This window comes from Leucoraja erinacea, chromosome 1 (genome assembly GCF_028641065.1).
Source record: "Leucoraja erinacea ecotype New England chromosome 1, Leri_hhj_1, whole genome shotgun sequence".
Lineage (NCBI taxonomy): Eukaryota > Metazoa > Chordata > Chondrichthyes > Rajiformes > Rajidae > Leucoraja > Leucoraja erinaceus.
In genome coordinates, this window is record NC_073377.1 from 101841474 (window position 1) to 101857123 (window position 15650).

A 15650-nucleotide genomic window follows, 5' to 3' on the forward strand; every position below is an offset into this window, starting at 1 on the left:
CTTGTTTTACTGTCAGTTTTGATAAGTGATTGTTCATCATCCGTTGATAACGTCTGAGCTGGAGCTGATAGGTGAGCAATCTGCTTGATAGTTTCTAACACAAGTGATGTCATTGTGGTTCAATGGAGGCAAAGTAGCAGAGTGGTGCAAAATGTTGTCTGATACTCGGCGGAAGTCACCGGCCACAGGCATGTTAATCGAACATTGAAAACTGCAGATGCTGAAAATCTGACATGAAATATTCAACACTAGAGATGATCAGCAAGACATGCAGCACTCTTGGAGAGAGAAATAAAGTTAATGATTCAGATGAATAAACTTCCATCAGAAGTGGACACGTGAGGAAAGAAACTAATTTGAATTGTAGCCGTGGGGAACGGTGACGTGAACAGAGGGAATATTTGCTTAAGACACTGCCCGATTGACGGAGATGATGTCTCACACTTCCACAAGCTACTGAAGAGATTTGCTTTGCAAATTGACACTGTGACAAAGGTAGTATATTTTGTGTGTCTATAGTTTTGCATTCAGAACCCTTTAGACCAGCAACTGATCTTTGAATATTCAAAGGGGTTCTACCATTGATGGAAAGTTGGCACACAAAATGCTAAATTAGATAATTACAGCCATTACAGTAACTAGAAACAAGTACCTAATTGTTTCTAGTTACCTTTGACCTGCCTGTGAATGGTTAAGGAGTTTTTACAGCTCCCAGCATTATTCTCCAATGGTTGAGTCATAGTCACACCTGTGTGTGTGCACATACACATCTGCGCTCATTTATTTGACACTTGTAATTTTAGTTTTCATTCATAATTTATTTTTCCAACATTTCTAATTTTTGATTGGTCCCGAGTGATTGTAGTTATCAAGGGTTTTTTCAAATATTCAATAGAAACAGCAGGTTTGGGAGCCTGCAAGCCGGAACGAAGGAGGTGTCCCACCACTGTCAACTTCATTCATCACTGAAGTTGGCTATTTGCCCTGGAGGAGCCTTGCACTGTGTCGTGCGAGGCCACGCTGGTGTGCTGGGAACCGGAGTGCCAGTGAAAGACTGCACCCATGGCCACATTGATAGAAGCAGTAGGCTGCTGCTTCCTTCCTCAGAATATACCGGATAAAAGTTTATCATAGATAGATGGATGTGTGGACTTAAGCACGCAAGGTCATCGGGTCAAAGAGCGTGACGCACAGCGCATCTCAATCCATGTGGAGGACATGGCTGCCTCAGTATACACACGAAACGCGTACTTTCTTACCTGTTAAAAACCGGCTAAATGGTCAATTTTTTGCGCTGTAAATAATTGGTGGTGCTGTCATTGAAAGCGGGAAGGTATAAGGTTTAAACTGGTGTTATCTCAGATTGTAGCGTTTTTTACAATCCGCGATTAATATCCGCTTTCATTGTCGTGTCCAGACAGCACCATCTCGATAAACCTTTGCTATATAAAGCAAACTCAAAGTCAGAGCAATTTGATTGTAATATTCTGGGGTAATCTTTTTGGGTGACTGAGCGCTCTGAACCAAATGCTCTAGTATCTTTGCTCTGAACCCGAGCACGAAGGTGTAAGCGGCCGAAAGAGCACATCCCTCGGGACAGCCCCCGCTCTCCCCCCCCCTGGGGTCAGCGCTGTCCGGCCACGGCTGCCCAACGCCCCGTCTCTCCCTGTGAGCCGCACTGTCACTGGCTGTGAGTCGGTAGCACCCACACACGGGGCCGGCAGCGCCCACACACGGGGCCGGTAGAAGCGGGGCCGGGTGAAGCGGGACCGCAGCTCTGGGCAATGTCAGCTGTAGCAGAGTCTGCTCCCTCCGCCCACCCAGATTCACTGACCGCGCTGCACCGGCAACCCGATCACTTCTTTCACCCCCACCCCGACCTCCTCGCCCCCCCCCTCCCACCCACGGCCGCGAGGATAGATGGCCCAGGGTCCACGAGTGTGCAACCAGTCCGGATGCAGGGCAGAAGAAGGGCCCGCTGTGCTGGCAGCCATAGTAAATGCTTACCTGCATTTCATCACGTGTACACCAGTTGGCGTTGTGTGGCAACAGTACGGGTCACGGGTCGTGACCTCGACTGCGTGCAACCTCCCTATAGAGGGAATGGATAGGTGATGTTTGAATTGGAAGTCTTCTTCAGACTGGTTCCCTATTCTGGAGAAGTATCCTGACTCAAAATGTTGTTTGTCCATTGAAAAATAGATCTAGGAACAAAATTTAGAAACTGCAGGGCCCATGCAATAAGGAGGTAAATCAACAGATTGAAGTTCTTTGCTGTGTACTCTAGAAGTGATGGAGTACTTAACAGTATTCCCAGTCTCTGTTGTTAGATTACTGAGGTTATAGTGCCACCTATTGGGGAAATAAGGCGAGCAGGTAGCACATCAATGGCCTGATGCCCAATGCATGATTTTCCAAATTTCGTTTGCAATTTTTCCTGTTGAAATATTGTTGTATTGTTAACTATTTCATTTCTGTGAATTTGAATTTGGACTAGATCATTATCAACGCTAAACTGCATTATGAGATTGATGTAAAGCAGAATGATACTGCATGGAAACATGGTCCTTTGCCTACCTTGTCTATGTTGACCAATGTTGGCATTCTGAGTTAGTCCCATTTGTCCACATTTCGCACATAGCCCTCTAAACCATTCCTAATCATATATCTGTCCAAATTTATTTTGAAAGTTATCACTATATCCCTCTTCTCCAGCTTCCTCTAGCACGTCATTACAGTTTATGACTACACTTTGTGAGTGAAAATGTTGCCCTGGAGCTCCCTCTTAAATATCTCCTCACTCATCAAGTCTATGCCCTCTGGCTTCAGATTCCTCTACCCTGGGAAAAAGACTCTGGAGTTCACCTTATCCTTGCCTTTAATGATTTTGTAAACTTTAATTGGGTCATCGCTCAATCTCCAATGCTCTAAACAAAAAATTCCAGCCTCCAACCCAGTCTCTCCCGATAACTAAGCTTACAAGTCCAGGTAACAATTTGGTGAATCTCATCTGTACCTTTTCAACTTAATAACAATAGACAACAGGTGCAGGAGTAGGTCATTCGGCCCTTCGAGCATGCACCGCCATTCAATGTGATCATGGCTGATCATCCCCAATCAGCACCCCGTTCCTGCCTTCTCCCCATATCCCCTGACTCCGTTATCTTTAAGAGCCCTATCTAGATCTCCCTTGAAAGTATCCAGAGAACCGGCCTCCACCGCCCTCTGAGGCAGAGAATTCCAGACTCACAACGCTGTGTGAAAAAGTGTTTCCTCGGCTCCGTTCTAAATGGCTTACTCCTTATTCTTAAACTGTGGCCCCTGGTTCTGGACCCCCAACATCGGGAACATGTTTCCTGCCACTAGCGTGTCCAAATCCTTAAAAATCTTATATGTTTCAATAAGATCACCTCTCATCCTTCTAAACTCCAGAGTATAAAAGCCCAGCCACTCCATTCTCTCAGCATATGACAGTCCCGCCATCCCGGGAATTAACCTTGTAAACCTACGCTGCACTCCCTCAATAGCAATAATGTCCTTCCTCAAATTAGGGGACCAAAACTGCACACAATATTCCAGGTGTGGTCTTACTAGGGCAATGTACAACTGCAGAAGGACCTCTTTGCTCCTATACGCAACTCCTCTTGTTATGAAGGCCAACATGCCATTCGCTTTCTTCACTGCCTGCTATACCTGCATGCTTACTTTCATTGACTGATGAACAAAGACCTCCAGATCCCATTGTACTTCCCCTCTTCCCAACTTGACGCCATTTGGATAATAATCTGCCTTCCTGTTTTTGCTACCAAAGTGGATAACCTCACATTTATCCACATTAAACTGCATCTGCCCATTCACCCAACCTGTCCAAGTCATTCTTCCTATAGATGGATGAATGGAACTGTACATAGTACTCCCAGTGTGGTCTCATTAACAACTTGTACAGCGGCATCATGATACTCCAGCTTTTGTACTCAATACCTTTCCCAAATCATGCCAAACACCTACTCCAACATCCTGTCCACCTGACTTACCGCTATCAGTGAAGCATGTGACTGTACTCCGTCTCTGTCTTCTGCAACACTCTCCAGGGCTCTACTATTCAATGTGTAAGTCCTGCCCTGGGTTGACCATAGTGCAACACCTCACTTGTAAGTTAAATTCCATTTCCCATTCTTTGGCCCACCTTCCTAACAAATCTAGATTAAGTTGTAAACATAGATATTCTTTCTCACTTTCCATATACCATCAATGTTAATGTCATCAGTAAATCTACTATCAATGTTAACTATTTTGTCATCCAAATCGTTAATGTATATAACAAACAATAATGATATCCAGCACAGATCCTGGCAACAGTCCACTGGTGACAGGCCTCCAATTAGAAAAAAACATCTACCCTTTGATTTCTATGCATCCATTTAGCTAGCTCACCATGGATTCCTTGTGACCCAACCATCCACGCTAGCTTACCATTTGGAACAGGGCAGAAATAAGTTCTGAATCAATTGTAACCTCCCCTCTCTGTCCATCAGCCTTAAAGCATGTTTTGTCATTGCTGCGAGGATCGGAAGGCACTATATTTCACTCCAGTGTGAAATATTAGGAAAAAGAGAAAAAGGACAGGGAATAAAATTTAATAAGGGAACCTATAAGCTCCACAAGCTTGAAGAAGAGCAGGGGTACATGTGAGCACCCTCACCCCCAGCTCCCTTGAACTTCACAATAATCCTGCAAAAATCACAGTCTAGTTTAGTTTACAGAGCGAATTAACCTACAAAGCTGCATGCCTTTGGAGTGTGGGAGGAAACTGGAACACCCGGAGAGAACCCCTCGGTCACAGGGAGAACGTACAAACTCTGTACACACAGCACCCAGAGTCAGGATCAAACCCAGGTCTCTGGAGCTGTAAGGCAGCAGCTCTATCTCTCCGCCACCAGGCCACCCACCTCCATTCCAGAACCTCCGGCCTTTCGAGAATAACTGATCCAGCAGCCGATCCAGCGACCCAGAGCAGTGAGGGAAGAGATCGCAGGGTCAGCCAGAAACCCTCATGCCCAGAGATCGAAGGATCAACAGAATTGTACTGGATGCAGTGCACTTATTTTCAAAAGAAGCAATTTATTAGACACGTTGGTCTGAAAATTCCAGCTACCCCATCAAGGGAAGTGGTAATGCTGGAGAGGCACGACATCAGCCTCGTCACTCCTTGGGCAACTGGTGCAAAGCTTGGCAGTGACCACAGCTTCTGGCCTCATGGATCAGAGATTTCCTGCACAGTCCTCTGTTATGAGGCTGGATTCTGAACTTAATTGAGGAGGGAACAAATAATCTGAATTTAGCATAATGATGGATAAACCTGTGGAGGGTGAGAGGTGGAGTTGGGATGCCAGCAGAGTGATAGCTTTTACCGACAGCAGCAGACAGCAGGGGGTGGATGGCTGCAGGGAGAAAGATGGTGTGATTGGGTGGTTGCAGTGGGAAAATCGGTGCAATGCGTTATAGTTGGGAGGTGATAGATGTGAGGGTGTAGATTAGTGATTGACTTACTAGCTGGGGATAGTGCTGAGGGTTCAGATTGCCATGGGGGTGTCCAAGATCCCATATTCCCATGACTGTGTGGTCCAGGTTTCTCTGCCGCGCTTCATTGCAGAGTTGTGGATGTAGCCCCGTCCATCACACAGACCACAGACACTCCACCGCTGACTCAATATACACTTCACTTGGCCCCAGGGAAGCGGCTAACATCATAATCAAAGACCTATTTCATTCTGGTCATTCCCTCTTCTTCCCATCAGGCAGAAGATACAACAGCTTGAAAGTGTGTACCACTGGACTCAGAAACAGTTTATTCCTTGATGTGATTGGACTTCTGAACAGTCCCTCCATTAGCTAGGGTATAGTCCTGATCTTCCAATCTACCTCATTGCAGCATTGGACTTTTATTTCAGAAACTGTTTTGCTACAATATTAAGAAACTGTATTCTGTACTATATGGGTATTTTCCTCTTTGCTCTGCCGTGTGTTTGACGGTTATATTCATGTAAAGCATGATCTTATTTGATTTGATAGCACACTAATAAAAGCTTTTCACTGCATCTCGATACACGTGACAATAATAAACCAATATCGATGCCAAAGAGGTAATGCAAGGGAAATACACAAAATAAACTGCAAATGCTTATTTCACTCTGAGAAGAAAAATGATTTTCTATTCCACAACACTTAAATACCATTATGTGATTGAATTATATATATATTTGCTTGAAGGCAGCAGAAATAACAACTAGTAAAATTCTTTCACAAAATAATAAGCAGCGATGCAGAATTTTTAATCTGATCCTAACATTGAGAAACAGGAAAAGAACAGCCTGGCCGGCCTTAATTAATCACAATCTTTTAACCTGACTCTTCCACCATTTCTTTCTGCCTCAAGGAAATTATTTAATTTTCACTTCAAACATTTCATTCATCTAAGCTGTGGCATAAATTACATTTTCCACCGTTGAAAGGACAATTACTTTGCGCCTCCTGGCAATTTGTCTGGGTTTACAGCTGAAGTCAGTTCCTGCTGGTTCATTGGTTCTTTGTACTTACCATGTGGGTGGTACTGGTGAAAGGAGTGTTGTCCGTGACAGTCTCAAATGGGGACCTGGCTCCGCTTGTATCTGTGGGCGCAGCCACTTCCCAGCTGAAGCGAATGGTTGACTGGTTAATTCCTGCCTCGTCACAGCGTTCCTTCATTACTGAGTACTTTGGGAAATGTGAGTCACATGGAGTTACACACACCAGAGGGTAGCCAGGCGATGGAGTCTTTTTGGTTCCTTCCTTTGTTACCTCTTCAACGTGGTCATAATCAGCTAAAGACACGACCTGCAATAATAAATGTTCAAGATATGGCAAAATATATTTTGCAATTAAGAGTTCAAATGCTCCAATATATGGTTCAAGGCCATATTCCAATCTTATTCTAACTTCCATTCCTTTGAAGGCATAGACTTGCATCTCAACATTCATAAACCATGTAGAAACATAGAAAATAGCTGCAGGAGTAGGCCATTCGAGCCAGCACTGCCATTCAATATGATCATGGCTGATTATCCCAAATCAATTCAATTCCCTGCTTTTTCCCCATATCCCTTGATTCCTTAAGCCCTAAGAGTTAAATCTAACTCTCTCTTGAAAACAACATTTTCCGTACACTGATTCTGAACTGGCATGAGAAAGTCAAAATCATGGGATGTTTTGTGTGAAGTGACCAAGTGTCACTGCACTATTTCACAAACAAAATCCAGAAAGACATCTGTGGCACAGATAGGACCTCTCGTTGGTGTTCAGGGGTGCAAGGTTGCTATTGGAATACTCGTCTTGTTGAGTGAAGCCTTCTATAATCTCTTTGGCCGTGTTTCCATGCGGATAGGTCCCGGCATGCTTTTTCACCGGCTTCTTGATTGATAGGTTGTTTGCGGTCCCAGGATGCAGAGCCAATAATGGGAATTGAAGCAAACCACCTGTCTGTCAGTCTTGGAGATACGTGCAAGAAGCTCAGGGAAAGCAAGGAGATGTGAATTATGCTTCAGCATCTGGCCTTTCATCAGCCATAAATACAATCCTGGTCAGGCACCATAGTCCTTCTTCCTGCACCCAGGAATGTAGATTTTTCATACCCAATTATTTTCTGCTTGTCTAACTGACTTGATTAGGAGCAGACAAATTGTAGAAACAAAGAACTGCAGATGTTGGTTTATACCAAAGATAGATACAAAGTGCTGGAGTAACTCAGCGAATCAGGCAGCATCTCTGAAAAAAAAGGGTGGGTGACTTTTTGTGTCAGATGGAGTCTGAAGACTGAGGTTGAGTCTGAAATAGGGTCCCGACCTGAAACGTCACCCATCCTTTTTCTCCAGAGATGCTGACTGACCCGCTGAGTTACTCCAGCAATTTGTGTCTATATTTGGTCAGGAACGGTTCATTTCTCCCTGAAAGAGAATCCAATTAAGGGTTCTGTGAACTAGCAATAGATGATGATGGGTAGAATGAAGCTTCAGTGGAGCAGAGTGGTTGGGCCAGAGGCACTGTTTCTGTGCTGGATACTTGAGGCAATCCAAACATTGGTTACAGATGAATGCAAAACTCAACAGAACTGAAACATGTTGCTCGCACACCATTGCCCATGTCCAGCTCGTGATCAGAACTGGGTCCAGCAGTGGGAATGAATATGGACAAAGGCCAAGCAGCTCATTAGTGCAGAGGGCAGAAATCGCATGGAGGTTATGGCTGAAGGTATACAAACAATTAAAGGAAAGATTGAAAGAAATAGATTCATGTAAGTTTTGGAAAAAAACATGACATGCATTTCAATCTGGAGGCACGAGAGGCTGCAGATGCTGGAATCTTGTACAAAACCAGGACAGCTGCTGGAGCAACTCATCTACACAGGGAAATGGACCATTCAGGTTTTTGGGTTACGCCCCTTCATCTGGACTGAAAGAGTAGAGAGGATCTAGCCAGTTTAAAGCAGTGGGGGAGAGTGTGGGACAGAAGCTAGCAAGATGTGTATACAGATGCTTCCCGATTTACGATGCTTCGACTTACGATATCTCGACTTTACAATGTTGCAAGCGCTGGGTAACGGCAGCAAACTGCACGTCACTTCGTCACGTGATCACATCGTATTAAATGCGTTTTCAACTTACGGTATTATCGATTTACGATGGGTTTATCGGAACCTAACCCCATCGTAGGTCGAGGAGCAGCTGTACAAATAACGAGGTTTATTGGCAGATAGAGTCAGGGTGGGCGAGAGAGGGTTGGAGATAGCGAAAGAGACTGGGAGGTGATGAGTGGGGAAAACAAATGGGTGCAGATTCTGGAATCTGGCAAGAAAATCAGATGAAAGCGGAAGGAAGGGATGATGCGAGAGACAACAGCTACATCTGTGTGCAGAGGGAGAGCGCAAAGGAGTGACTAGGTGAACACAAAGTAACAGGAATCCCTGAGTGCGATGTAATAGGCACATGTCTGACAACCCTTTATCTCATAGAGCCTGAGGTGTGAGGACGGAGGTTGCCCTGCATTTCTTCATGGCACATACGGCAGGATCTTATCAGACAATCACGTTTAATACAGGAGCCTCTGGTCTGCTGTCTCCCATTCACTGCTGCGTGAGTGCTGGACTGCAATGATAGGCTGCCGAGTCCAGCTAAGTGAACATATGTGCAGAATTAGCTGGTGTGAGTACTGATGGAGTGGGGGTGAGAAAGGATATCTGGTCACTGTGTCACATGGAGTTGCTGCCTTACAGCGCCAGAGAACCGGGTTCGATCCCGACTACAGGTGCTGTCCGTATGGAGTTTGTACCTTCACTCTGTCCTCCCAGATTCCCAAGAAGTGCAGGATTGTAGGTTATTTGACTTTAGGCTTTAATGATGCAGCATGGAAACCGGTTCTTCGGCCCACAGAGTCTGCGTTACCCAGCGATCACTCTGTACACTTGCACTATCCTACACACTGGGGCAATTTACAATGTTATCGAAACAAATGAACCCACAAACCTGTACGTCTTTTGAGTGAGGAAGGAAACTGGAGCACCCAGAGAAAACCCACGCAGTCACAGGGAGGATGTACAAACTCCGTACAGAGCACAACCATAGTCAGGATTGAACCCGGGTCTCTGGCGCTGTAAGGCAGCAACTCTACAGCTGCGCTACTGTGCCCCCCTGTAAATTGTGCCATCTTCCATAAATTGTTCCTAGTGTACAGGGTAGAATGGGTGATTAATGTCGGCATGGACTCGGCCTCTTTCCACACTGTATCTCTAAACTAAACTAAATTCTCTTCTTCCTGCAAGAACATTCAATGGAAAAGTTTGCATTGCAGATCGACTGCAGCAACGGAGCGTCAATGCTCATTCGGCAATAAATTTCTGCAATCCTCCCATTCCCTGTCTAACGGCGTGTCTGCTTCATTGGCAGTCACAACGTATTGACACCCAATGTCTACACAGTGGTTTGGATCCACAGACTGCACAACTAAAAAGTAACTCCTCACTGGAGGCAAACACTCCCTGTTGCAGCAACTCGAACAATTAGCGTAATGCAAAGTTTCTACACATACCCGCCTTCGGTTTTATTTTGATGGTACAGCATGGCAACAGGCCCTTTGGCCCACTGAGCCCACGCCGACGGACAATCCCTGCACACTAACACTATTCTACACACACTTGAGACAATTTACAATTTCACCAAGCCAATTAGCCAATAAACCTGAAAGTCTTTGGAGTGTGGGAGGAAACCAGAGCCCCCCGAGAAAACTCATGGAGGTCACGGGGAGATTGTACAAACTCTGTACAGACAGCACCCGTGGTCAGGATCGAACCTGGGTCTCCGGCGCTGCAAAGGAGCAACTCTACCGCTGTGCCACTTCACTCACCAAGTTATCAGTATTTGCAAGTAGAAATGAAGCAATCCTGAGCAAAGAGTCTCCATGCTTTCCGAATCACGCAAGCATTGAGCAATGTATTATGACAATTGGCCAGATTATCTCACAGAAGGCAAACTAAATCTTTCGGCCTCAGAAGATCAGCAGATCAGCTGCCTGCCAACTTACAATAGGTGGTGCTGGTAAAATTAGACTTCCTGCTGCCTCCTGGTCGAGAATGGTCACCGTGGCCATAGTTAGGTCGCCGAGAATGGCCTCAATAGGGTCGTCTGGCCCCAGCACCAGGGAAAACGACTCGTGCCATTCTCGATCTTCATTGGACAGGATCTCCACTTTAAATAGGATGTGGTCAATGCCTGGAGAGGAGAGAAAGCAGCAATGTTAATGATAGGGCAGAGCCAGTGCCCAAGAGTGATAAAGTACATAACTCCCGCCACAACAATGCCCAGGGGCTTGAATAAACAACAGCACCGCTCCAGTAACTTTCCCCAAATAGATCTTTGCAACATTTCAGAATCATTTCCAGTGCTTGTACAAAGCTTGTCATTTGCAATTAATGATGCCACAATACACCCTCGAGGTGGTTGCCATTTCTGGCTGTAAACAGGAACTAGGATTGACAATCAGCAGCCACTGTACTCCAGGCCTGGCTTCACATGTGGTGATTCCACTTGTACCTGTATCATTTATTGGACTGAATGAAATATGTTTAGTTTAGTTTATTTCAGATATACAGCATTGAAACAGGCCCTTCGGCCCACTGAGTCCATGCCGACCAGCGATCCCCGCACACTAACACTATCCTACACACAGAAGGGACAGTTTACAATTTTGTATCGCCATCAGTGCACAATTCATGGGAGAGGGACAGAACTTGTAAACTGAGTGCAGAAGTCACTCAGAACATTTTTACAAACCAGCCATAGTAAATCAAAAATATACAACTCTTGCAGGTCACTACATTTTGGAAAGATGTGAAGCTCCGAGAAAGGCACAGCAGAATAGATCCGGAGAAAAGGGATTTTATTGACAAGGTCACATTGGAAAAGCTAAGAGGAAATGTGAAAGAGGAGAACAACATTATGACAGGTTGGGTATTCAAAGAAAAGTACAGATGTCAGAGGTAGTAGGGGAGAAGACAGGAGAATGGGGTTAGGAAGGAGAGATAGATCAGCCATGATTGAATGGTGGAGTAGACTTGATGGGCCAAATAGTCTAATTCTGCTCCCATCACTGATGACATTATAAAATCTATTGCAGTTAGTTGATGGGACAAGAAATAAGAACATGCACTTAAGGTTTCATGGAAGAGAACAGAACGAGTCATAGAGGCTAAGAGCATGGATACAGGGTCTTAGGCCCAACTCCTCCATAATGACTTGCATTTGTCCCATAGACCTCTAAACCTGCCCTATCCATGTCCCATAGACCTCTAAACCTGCCCTAGCCATGTACTTGTCCAGATGTTTTTAAATATTGTAATTGTACCTGCATTAAGTACTTCCTCTGGCAGCTAGTGCTATATACCCACCTCTTCCCTGCATAAAACGTTACCCCTCAGGTTCCTATTAAGTCTTTTCTTACCTCAAACATAAGCCCTCTAGTTCTTGATGACTCTAGCAGGGGAAAAAGATCTTATAAACCTCTCATATCACCCTTGAGACCTCCAAGGAACAAAGTTCTAGCCTCCCAACCTCTCTATAACGCAGGCCCTCAAATCCTAGCAACTTCATCTTAAATCTCCACTGCGCTCTGGGACCAGAGGGCACAGCCACAGAATAAAAGGATGCACCTTTAAAAAGGAGATGAGGAGGAATCTCTTTAGCCAAATGGCGGTGACTCTGTGGAATTCATTGCCTCAGATAGGTGTGGAGGCAAACTCATTGGGTATTTTTAATGCAGGGGTTGACAGGCTCCTGAGTAGTAGGGATTTCAAAGGTTATGCGGAGAAAGCAGGAGAATGGGATTGAGTGGGAAAGATAGATTAGCCATGATAGATTATCCATCTACTCCTGTATTTTATGAACTCTTTCCGTTTAGTTGCATACTTTCTATAGCAGGTATCAGAAGACCACATCCCTTAATATGCTGGACCATACCAGGATACATGGCCATACATACATATGTACTCTAGTGGGTGTACTAGTTTGCACCTGATGTTTCAAAATTCAATGCTGAGAATGAGTAAGTACAACTCTCCACAATATCTGGGAGGCTACCCTGGGGACATTCCTCCGTTCAACTTAACTAGACTCATGCTAAACTTCAAAAGTAATTATTTCAGTTCTTCAGAACTTGGTTAAATGCTGACAAACATTCAGTGCAAAATCTCCATAATGGTGAAGACCGTGCTGACAAGTAGAATGGAGGAGGAGGAAAGTGCAATCCACCCAGTTGAGGGAAGAGGCAAGACTCAAACAAGGGTCAATGACCACTGTTCTGCTGAAGTTAGGAGTTCTTCTGACTAGGATGGCATGCAAACACCTTATCAGTGTCTTGCAACTTGTCACTGAACTTCCCACAAATATAACCAAACGCTGCTAACACTTAGCAGTATCTGCAGAAAGAATAGAATAGAATAGAATAGAATAGAATAGAATAATAGAATAGAATAGTTTCTTTATTGTCATTGTAACATGGGCCATGTACAACGAAATTTAAAATGTCAGCCAGTCAGTGCAGCATTCAAACATTTCTAAAGCTAACGAAACATCCACGGTAAAATAATAAAGATAAGCAAATAAATAAAAATCACAGACAAAGCACGCATACACACCCAACCCTCCATCCTTCTGTCGATTTCACCGTTACCACAGTCCCTTAGTCTGTATCGCCCCTGCGTTCCTTGGCGGCCACATTTAGTGCTTTTATAGCAGTGGGGTAAAAACTGTTTTTTAGTCTATTTGTCCTTGTCCTTGTGGATCTGTACCGTCTGCCTGACGGCAACAGTTCAAACAGGGAGTGTCCGGGGTGGGAGATGTCCTTTATTATATTCTGGGTTTTTTTGGTGCAGCGGGAACTGTGTAGGTCCTCCAGGGTAAGGAGAGGGCAGCCGACAATCCTCTGGGCGTTGTCAATGGCCCTCTGGAGCGCTTTCCTCTGAGCCGCTGTGCAGCTGGTGTACCACACGCATACACAGTATGTTAGTATGCTCTCAATGGAGCACCGATAGAAGGACAGCAGCAGCCTCTGAGTGATGTTGTTCTTCCTGAGCACCCTCAGGAAGTGCAGTCTCTGCTGGACCTTTTTCAGCAGCGCAGTGGGGGTTCACGCTCCACGTCAGGTCCTCCTCAATGTGGATTCCCAGGAAGCGGAAATCCGCCACCCTCTCTACACAGTCCCCTCTGATGGTCAGTGGTACCATGTCCGTTTTGTTTTTCCTGAAGTCTATTATTACCTCCTTCGTCTTTGAGGTGTTGAGGAGCAGGTTATTTCCTTCGCACCACACTGTCAGCTGCTCCACCTCATCCCGGTAGGCGTACTCGTCCCCCGCGGAGATGAGTCCCACCACTGTAGTGTCATCCGCAAATTTGACAATGGTGTTGCTGTGGTGGGCGGGGGTGCAGTCATGCGTGTAGATGGTGTAGAGCAGGGGGCTCAGTACGCAGCCCTGTGGAGAGCCGGTACTGAGGCTGAGGGCCGTGGATGTGTGATGGCCCACTCTGACTCTCTGGCTTCGACCCGACAGGAAGCTATTTATCCACGTACAGGTGGAGTATGGAAGTCCCAAGTCCCCCAGTTTATCCACCAGTTTGTGGGGAAGGATAGTATTAAAAGCAGAGCTGTAGTCCACAAAGAGCATCCGCACGTAGCTCCCCCGCTGCTCCAGGTGAGACAGTGCAGCATGGAGAGCTGTGGCTACAGCGTCCTCTGTGGATCTATTCGCTCTGTACGCAAACTGGTGGGGGTCAAAGCTTCGGGGCAGAAGTGATGTGATGTGACCCCGGACCAGTTTTTCAAAACACTTCATCACCACTGGTGTGAGTGCGACTGGCCGGTAGTCGTTGAGGCTGGAGATGTTGTTTTTTTTGGGCAAGGAGACTATGGTGGAGGACTTCAGACAGGGTGGGACAGTGGACTGGGCCAGAGACTGGTTAAAAATCCTCGTCCAGACTCCAGCCAGCTGGTCTGCGCAGTCCTTCAACACGCGTCCAGATACGCCGTCAGGACCAGTAGCCTTCCTTGGATTGATGGCCCGCAGCGTGCGCCTCACCTCATGCTCCTCTATCTTGAGGGTTAGGCTGCTGTGGACCATGTGCTGTGATGTGGCTGTCTCGGGTGGCTCCACTTCAAAGCGAGCAAAGAAGTGGTTCAGCTCCTCTGCCAGCGAGGCGTCACCTTCAACAGCTCCAAGGTTGGTCTTATAGTTGGTGAGACACTGGATCCCCTGCCACACCTGCCTGCTGTTATTACTGTCCAGGTGGTCCTCTATCTTCCTCCTGTAATTTGATTTGGCCTCTCTGATGCCTCTCTTCAGGTTAGCTCGGGCCGTGCTGTATAAAGCCCTATCGCCAGACCTAAAAGCGGTGTTCCTCTCTTTCAACAGCCGCTGGACCTCCCGAGTCATCCAGGGCTTCTGGTTGGGGTAGACCCGGATCTGTTTGTCCACTGTGACCGTGTCCATGCAGTTTTTTATGTAGCACAGTACACTGTCTGTGAACACCTCCAGGTCCCGGTGTTCAAACACCTCCCAGTTGGTCCTGTCGAAACAGTCCTGCAGCTGCTGAGAAGCACCATCAGGCCAGGTTGTGATGGTCTTTGTAATGGTAGGAGCGGTTTTCCTGAGGGGGGCATATGCAGGAATTAAGAGCAGGGACATATGATCAGACTGGCCCAGGTGTGGTAGTGGTCTAGCCCTATAGCCCAGCTTGATGTTGGAGTAGACCTTGTCCAGGGTGTTTGCTCCTCTTGTAGCACATTTAACATGCTGGTAGAATTTGGGCAGCATTGGGCAGCAAAGAGAAAAACAGAGTGAAGCCCGTCCCACTTACGTGTCCTTGGCACGCTAATTACGCGACCTCGTGGTCGCGTTGAGCCGCGACAGTCCCGCGAAGGTCGCGCGCGATTTCATGCGTACACACAGCCGTCTAGAGCACGTGACGTCATTCTAAGATCGACACAAAATGCTGGAGTAACTCAGCGGGACCAGCAGCATCTCTGGAGAGAAGGAACGGGTGATGTTTCATGTTGAGACTTCTTCAGTCTGAAAG

The 15650-nt window shown here is 46.1% G+C and overlaps 1 protein-coding gene across 1 annotated transcript in view; it reads right to left on the reverse strand.

Annotated features, from left to right (window-relative positions):
* The window catches only part of fras1 (Fraser extracellular matrix complex subunit 1), a 515676-nt gene that overhangs the window by 37191 nt on the left and 462835 nt on the right, over positions 1 to 15650 (reverse strand). Inside the window, 2 exon segments of the mRNA XM_055640301.1 lie at positions 6598 to 6873; positions 10609 to 10796. Of these exon segments, the coding sequence (XP_055496276.1) occupies positions 6598 to 6873; positions 10609 to 10796 (464 nt within the window).